The sequence below is a fragment of the Ptychodera flava genome, unplaced genomic scaffold (assembly GCF_041260155.1).
Source record: "Ptychodera flava strain L36383 unplaced genomic scaffold, AS_Pfla_20210202 Scaffold_86__1_contigs__length_474469_pilon, whole genome shotgun sequence".
Taxonomy (NCBI): domain Eukaryota; kingdom Metazoa; phylum Hemichordata; class Enteropneusta; family Ptychoderidae; genus Ptychodera; species Ptychodera flava.
Window position 1 is genome coordinate 240001 of NW_027248408.1, and position 8946 is coordinate 248946.

Sequence of the window (8946 nt, forward strand, 5' to 3'; positions counted from 1 at the left end):
GCAACTCTAATTTCGCTTCGTTATAAACAAGATCTACACGTGTAATTTCAAGTCTCGATCACGATGTAGAAAGCAGATATTACTTATTATATCATACCAGTATATTGATGGTGCAAATACAGCGATGGCGGGACGCGAAAAGAACCGTGGTATATTGGCGATATACCACGGCTGGCATACGCGCGAGCTCTCAGCCTGAGCAAAAATCCGTTTATGACGTTCCACGCCAGAATTTCAATATACTGTTATGATATAATAGCAACAAATTACACCCAGCGACGATATACCACTCGATTTTGACAAGTCCGCTTCATATATACACTCGCTATCGTTATGCATATATGTCGTGAACTGGTCAAAATCTTGTGGTATACCATCGCTGGGTGTGCTTTATTGCTTAAATATTCATCAAGCCATAACAAACAGTGCATGTACGTGCTTTGCCTTGTCAGGACAAACCGACGTATTCAAAAACGCATTAGCAAATACATAGTACTCGCATATGTCATTTGTTATCAATATTCTTCCAAATTGGTGGAATAATGTCACAATATTGATTGTATTAGACTGACAGGGCGCTTTAATTGGTCCTTGGAAGCTGAATCGAGAGAGACATGAACTATGTGGCCTATAGAATTCATCATTGAGCACATCAACACCACTCAGCTACCCTCGAATTGAGTTCATTCAGCTTTCAGTGATACAGGGAGGGTTGGGAGGGGGAGTTCACGGGTTTTTAGCTCACGTGTTCACACATGTGACTTTATGTCGCAGCGATGTCTGTCTGTCTGTCTGCCTGTCTGTGTCTGCCTGTATGTCTCTCTGTCTGTATGTCTGCCTGTCTGTCTGTCTGTCTCTCTTGGCCCGATATCTCAAAAACGGCTTATCACATCAGAATCAAATCTAGCACATAAATTCTGTTAGCGAATGGCAAGAACTCATATTGTGTAAACTGTGACCGATAAGCCCAATAGCCTTAATTACCTGAAACATTACCATCCCGATCCAAAGTTGGAAGCTTTAAATAGGGTGTGACCGTATCAAATCCACTTCGATTCGTCTCTGTAGACTTCAATGTTTACCCTGTATTCACTCCCTAAGTTACTTTCCTCTATCATTTGTACTTGTAACAACCCTTATCTACTCAAATATATTCATATAGAAATAATCAAATTTGCATAAATGCATCTTTCAGTATAAATAGTTTTGTATTGGAAAAGAATTGATATTAGTTTCCATACTGGCATACTTGTTTAATGAATTGACATATTTTGGGTGAAATTACAATATCATATTTGTTGCACACATATGAACGTCTAACCACTCAAATCTAATCAAGTACATTCATATATATTGTCAAAACTATATAAATGCACTAGTTAAGCTAATTGAGCAGAAAGTTGACAATCCACGCTTCCGCTTATCTAATCAGGCAAAGTGCATTGGTATTCGGAATTATTTTGAACTAGCTATGCATTTTATATTATATTTTATATATATATATATATATATATATATATATATATATATATATATATATATATATCTTGAAGTACAGTATAATGATGTGTGTTGCTTATATATATATATATATATATATATATATATATATATATATATATATATATATATATATATATATATATATCACTTGAAGTACAGTATAATAAGATGTGTTGCTTAAGTTTTAATGCATCTCTAGCAATCTTTAGACTGACGGATGAGACGTAATATTATACTATGATCTTAGGTTGTGTGGCAATTTGAAATAATTGAGAAATGATTAATGTCGATAAATCTACGCTGTTAAACAAAATCTCAGAGTGGCTTTAAAAGTGTCGGCACCAAACAATTTTTATCTCTCGATATCCTTACCTTTCTGCCGCATTCTTCCACTAGTTAAATTCTTGTCTCTTGATATGTCGACTCTATCTCCATCACCTAACGCTTCAGATTCCAATAGTAGTTGCTCTCCATCTCTTTGCTCAGCTGCTCAACAAGCAAATATGATTACGTTTTAGAATTCGATATTTGTTATCTATATATGTAACTTACAGATAAAATCAATGCCAAGCAGATAACTCTGATACTAATGAACTGGATAATTGACTTTAATATTATCATCAACAATAAATTTCAATGGTGTTATATTCTTTTGTACGATTTTTTAGAAAGCACAATGACTTTTTCGGTAGCCGTCATACATAGTTGAAATCAATCAAATAAAACAGTAATATATGCTAGATTTTGTTGAGGCATTTTCTTATGCTCCAAACGAAAATCAACGGGTATTGACCACTATCTAAAGAAACATAACACGGCTTTTACCTGTTTTGACTTTATCCTCTTCCTTTCCTGTTTTATCCTGACTATTTGATAGCATTGACTTGTCGACATCAACTGAAATCTTACCGGCCTTGCCTAAAATGGATTCAATATTGAAACACCGTGATATACAAAACCTGGTTGTTGTAATGGAAATACTAAAACACGTTAAAATGTATTCAGTCGCAAATTCTATTCGTAAATATTAGAAGTATACATACATACATACATACATACATACATACATACATACATACATACATACATACATACATACATACATACATACATACATACATACATACATACATACATACATACATACATACATACATACATACATACATACATACATACATACATACATACATACATACATACATACATACATACATACATACATACAAACAAACAAACATAAATACATACATACATACATACATACATACATACATACATACATACATACATACATACATACACAACACACACACACACACACACACACACACACACACACACACACACACACACACACACACACACACACACACACACACACACACACACACATACATACATACATACATACATACATACATACATACATACATACATACATACATACAGACATACAGACATACAGACATACAGACATACATAACTACGATCATATTGTGAATTTCGAGTAACTGAATTATAATGGGATCTTGAAGCCAACGCTTATAATGAATTCGTTATTTTCCTACCTCGACGAAACTGGTAGAAATTAAGTATTAACACGCATGCTGTGAAGAACAATGCCAGCAGAATTCCCTTGACCTGACCAACTAAGGCAGTGATGGCCACCAAAACAGGAACGATTTGTCTATAAGGAATATATCTTGTAATGCTGAACCTTGAATACGTCATTTTCCTATGCTCTTGGTTGGGTAATGGAGCGTGAATAGGTTCATCTTCCGTTGAAGGAGGTAGATTTTCTGTAAAGAAAGATATATTAGTTAATGTATATAGAGTATCCATAATCAGAACTTATGTTTTATGCCTCTTGCAAACTTTACGGTACAGTCAAGCTTTTATTTCTCTCTTAGAACTTTTTTTGAGGGAAGTCTACTATAGCGGGTCAGTAGAGCCAGAATCTGCCAACTTAAGTCCGAACCCCGGTAACATTTTTGCTGTCCCCTAATCTGAATGCATTGTATACCAAGGGGAACCCCGTTAACATTTACCTGAGTACCGGCCTTAACAAAAACACTGAAAGAGAGGGGTCAATTTATTCACCAGCATTTAATGAAATATAGATCTGAACGGAGTTAAGACTAATTTTTGTTTAATACATATTCTTTTAATTGAAGGACAGACAACTTTCACAAAGGACCTGGAGTTTTATTGTGCTCCTGGTCATTATTATCTGCAGCTATAAAGTTGGCAGAACATGTGCTCAGGAATTAAAGTGTATGTACAACAGCCCTGGCCCAACATGTGGATGATAAAGTACAAACGTTATTGAAAACAGGGTGTGTGCAATTTTTATGTGAAATTGATTTGTTTGGTGTGGCTAATAAAAATTGCTTGTGGCTAAAACAAATTTGATCATTTTAGCCACACTAACAGACTATGGCTACAATGGAAATATTCCTAGCCCCAACACTGAGTTGGTCAAAGTGTAGTCACAAAACCAAACATTGGTTATAAAAGATAAACATTTCAAAAGACTGGAGTGTAATGGTACGCCCAAACATAAAAAAAAAAAAATTATTAGAGTGCTCGATGCTGAAAGCAGAGTGTTATTTTAACTCAAATTACTTCAAGTAGAAAGACTATTACCCTAGTTTGCTTTTTGCATCTAGCAATATTCAGATTGACTGTCAGATCTAAACGTATTCTTGGCTCTAAAATCTCATGTCCATAGTTATAGAACATTGTTTTATATTAAATTTCTAGGTTGCGTTGAAATTTAATTAATAAATAGTATTCGATGCCACCTCTTGGTGTTTGTTTTACATGGTACATTTGTCAGCATGAAAAATGTATAGCATTTTGATATACAAAGATATAAAATAAGTAACAAAGTAATCTATACAAATAAAGTAACTCGATGCATTGTCAACAATTGACTTAGGCACGTCAAACGCCAGGCCCCTATCCTTTGGAGACCAAATGAACTTGAGAAGTTCAATGCAAAAATATAACAACAGTAGGATGCATGAAACCAAACTTAAGTAACAGATAATATCACTTTTTAATTGAGGTGATATTTGTCATGATCTCTTACCCTCTGTTTGAGCATCTTTCACTGTACAATACATACATACACTATATATATATATATATATATATATATATATATATATATATATATATATATATATATATATATATATATATATATATATATATTACTCTCCTGATGAGTGAGTTTCGCGACTCACGAAACAACGTTGTAGAGATGACATTGTAAAATCAATTCTCCAGCATCCCTTATATATCTCGCTCTACTTTTGTATTGAGCACTTTGTATCGGACAAGTCGAACCGCATACTTCGTATATATATATATATATATATATATATATATATATATATATATATATATATATATATATATATATATATATATATATATATATGTGTGTGTGTGTGTATGTATGCTATGTATGCTTGAAATTCGAGTAATAGTACCAAACATACTTGATGTGTTATCAACATCATATATATATATATAAGGTGCACTGACATATATATATATATATATATATATATATATATATTATATATATATATATATATATATATATATATATATATATATATATATTATGCTACTTATCGAATATAATTGTATGTATGTAAATGTTCGCTATTTAAGGTTCTCCAGCAACTACAACGATTGCCTTTCTAATTGTAAGTCTGCATGTTTACATCTATATATGCATACAAGTGACATTTCTTCAAATTAAATTGGTAATCAGGATTATTAGGACACGGATATTGTGATGGTCTTAGAATTTTGTATGAACTTTGTCATCACCTTTCGGAAAGATCAAGAAATAGTAAAAATAGGGATTAAACAGGTATTTTATGCCTTCAACTAGAATCAATGAACAACAAGGCAGGTTACAAAAGGACAGTCTGCAGAAAGATTGTGTAACTTGAAGATTCCAGTTCACGTTAATGTTTTTCCTTTCCTGAAATTTACCTGTACTGACTTCATCCTCTTCCTCACCAGTTTCATCCTCGCTGTCAGAGATCGTTGAATCGCTGTCATCAACTGAATTCTCAGCGACATTGCCTACAGAAGAAAGAAACATTTGAAGGACTATCTCACAAGAAAATCGAGAGAAGGCAAACGTTTTGGGGGAATTCACGGATGTACGTTCAAAAATGCACTTAGTCTGAATGCTGTTGATTTGATTATGTTATTGTCACATTTTCTACCATGATTTTCATTTTCATGTAACAATATTGTATCTTACATTTAGTTCAAACATCCCCTTTATGTTAACGATGAACTTATTCAGGATTGAGGCCTCATCTATTGAATGATTTAAGCGTTCTTGAATTCAACATTAATTATTTTTGGGCGACGTCAAGATTCATGCACAAGCATATGTGAACCCCCACAAACTTTCCAATTCAATCAAAAGACAACAAACCGTGTATTTATACCTTTGTCTTCAACAGTGGGCTCTATTTTTGTATTCTGGTCATTTCTGTGTGCAGAGGTGTCTTGCAGATCGGCAGTTATCGAGGCAACAAAACATTCATTGCTATCCTGAAGATCCCGGCCTACTTTTTTCTTTATGTGCTCTCTTATTATCTTTGCACGCTGAAATGCTGTCGGGTTTTTCGTTATGACCGACACTATTTTGGCTTTCAAATCTTTTGGGTCTTCATCCATTTCTACTGCACATTCTGTCGCTTCGAGCTTATCTATGTGATTACGGACAATTTCGTAACTGTGAGACCTTCGTGGATACGCGACAGGTATCGCTGCGCACATAGCTGCCAAAGTAAGGTTACCATAACTTGTCGTAGATGGCGGAATTAATACAAGATGAGATGACATCAGTTCATTGTTAAGTTCTTCAGTGGTTGTCACAATTTTAGGCGTGATGGTCAACCTTGAGCTACGTGTCAGCTCCTTTGCTATCTCTTTTCCCTTACTTGGTGGCATTCCTATTATTTTCCATACCGATGGAGTTTGGTTAAACGTATATATGAGGTCAGCAGCATCATTTACCGCCCTAACAACAACATCAAGTTTCTTGGGGTCTTCAAACTCGTATTTCTGGACAACGGATATAATTTTGAATTTTTCGCCTTTGAGTACCGGCAGTATATCTGATTCTGAAGCCGCTAAGTATTCTTCGTTTATCATCGGCGAAAGAAGCTGCTGATTGGTTTTCTGGTAACGTCGCTTGTATTCCGCGAAAACTCTCTCTCCGACAGAAAAGGAACACTTTGCCTTCTAAATTCATCCGACATGATTCTCTTCCGAAATTCCAGTTCCATTTTGCTGCACCCGACAATTAAGGGGGTTATGTCATCTTTATCAAATAAATTGATCAGATAGCAAGACGCCTTCGGAAACACCTTTCTCAGGATTTTAAAGGTTGGTATTGAGGTGAACGCACTGAAGCCAAACACGAACTTGACATTTGTCAACTCTTCCAATTGTGGATAGTATTCATTAGGACACAGCAACCAGTCAACATTTGGCTCTCTGTATTGGAATAAGCCCTCCTTTATCGGAAGTTCAAGGGTGACGCCAAATTCTGTTGCTTCACGCTCCTCATCTTCTGTTGCTTTTACAGCAGTACAGTGGACAGATATTTCCATGTTCTGCAGTAGTCTGATCACCAGTGAAGTGCGTCGTTGACTCCTCCGTGAAAATTAGGTCCCCATCGGTCAGAAACGATCAACGCTTTGTCTGCCATATTGCTGTTGACGAAAAAAGGGAGAAAAAATGTTTGGTTTTGCTATAATGATAATTGTTTGGCATTGATAAACAATTTGATGTGTAAAAATATCGCGGCGGTCTCATCGATTTTTGCATGTCTCCTAACAAAATACTCTTGGCCCGTGGCTTCCAAAGGGCCAGATTTGCAAACTTAGATACTTAAAAATTATATAATCAAAACGGAACTCGAATATCTGAGAAACCATGTTGCACCAGAAATCGTTATGTAAATGCAATACTTAAAAGGGTATATGCTATCGGTTCTTTTATATTTCTTTATCTTAAAGTCATAGAGCATATATTCATCTGTCAGTTTAACGTCGTTATGCCTGCGCCCAGACAGCTTATTCTATTATGGTTAATGAGACAATATAATATTTGCAAACTAACTTGATTCAAAGAATCAATGGTCGTTTTGTCGATCCAACTTTGATCTAACAAACTTCGGGGTAATTCCTATGTGGTAAGCTCAGAAGTCTTGCAGGTCCATTATGAATACTGATTTTTAAGAGTACATAGAATAACACCAATGTTATATAAAAAGGCAAAACTGAAATGTGCGAGTTGATTATTCTTTCCTCCTTGCTTCGTTATTGATGCAACCTACTTCAAAGGCAATCGCTTAATGCCTAACCACGATTTGGTGTGACTAGTTAAATACGATGACAAACTTCGTCAAATGAATTCTTGAAACTGATGTCGTGAGCTTCATACTTCAAAGAATCCACAGACTTTTCATACGTGTATGGTTTAAAATGACAGACTATCCACAAACTGTTCAAAAATATTGAAAAAATGATGCTGAAAGTCTGTTTAAAATTGATCCGTTATAGCAAAGTACTAGAATTTAAACGTAGAAACTAGAAATTGCTTTGAGGCGATGTATTACTTTACAGCTGTGAAATACGTTTCGTCGTAGGAATGTAGCTTTAATCAGTTAACCCATTCAATGACATGATTATACCTCAACCGTTCATTTGTAACACCCTTTATTAATTGCAACTGACGATAGCTAAATAACTGAAGTCAGTAGGTGCAGCGTGGGACTTTGTGTTTAATGTCTGTTCTGAACAGATTCGTCATAAAATTATTATCAAGGTTAGTCGGAAATGTCATAAATACGTCATCGTGAAGATTATACGTTGCAGATGCAAATTACTTAGTTGCATGGTGGCACTTAATCGTGTCCATATCAAAATACAGTATTGAAGTAATCCAAATGTGGGACAAATCTCATGTGACAGCTCTCATTTTTTAGCATCACACCATAGAGGGCTCAAGTGTCACCTAACCTGCAGCTGTGAGAATATCAAACTATTTTCGTAGACTGCCGTCTCATGTTGATGAAGTATTACTACTTCTCAAGTTTTATACACTATTTCCATAGCCTACTCTTGCAGTGACAATTTACTGCATGCTGCAGTACAAAATATATAAATGTCAGGATACCATTTGTAACGATATACCATGTTATTGCCCTACCAGCTTACCTTTGGTTTTCCTGCCTCGTCGTCCGCCATTACAATCTGAGAGTTCAAAAGGTTCACTCCCTTTGCTGTCGGAAGTACTAGGTTTTACATCGGAGCTTGCCATGCCGACTCTTGATCAGAGCAAGTCAAAGTCAAAGAAATCTGAGACCTAATGGGATGACGAACTCTG

General features: G+C 35.2%; 1 protein-coding gene across 1 annotated transcript in view; it reads right to left on the reverse strand.

Annotated features, from left to right (window-relative positions):
• LOC139129041 (uncharacterized) overlaps positions 1-6705 on the reverse strand; it is a 24352-nt gene extending 17647 nt beyond the window's left edge. Inside the window, exons 1-5 of the mRNA XM_070694713.1 lie at positions 5994-6705; positions 5524-5616; positions 3075-3305; positions 2329-2421; positions 1876-1989 (exon numbers count right to left, since the gene is read on the reverse strand). Of these exons, the coding sequence (XP_070550814.1) occupies positions 1876-1989; positions 2329-2421; positions 3075-3305; positions 5524-5616; positions 5994-6705 (1243 nt within the window). The remainder of the gene's footprint in view (positions 1-1875; positions 1990-2328; positions 2422-3074; positions 3306-5523; positions 5617-5993) is intronic.
• Positions 6706-8946: the final 2241 nt, after the last annotated feature.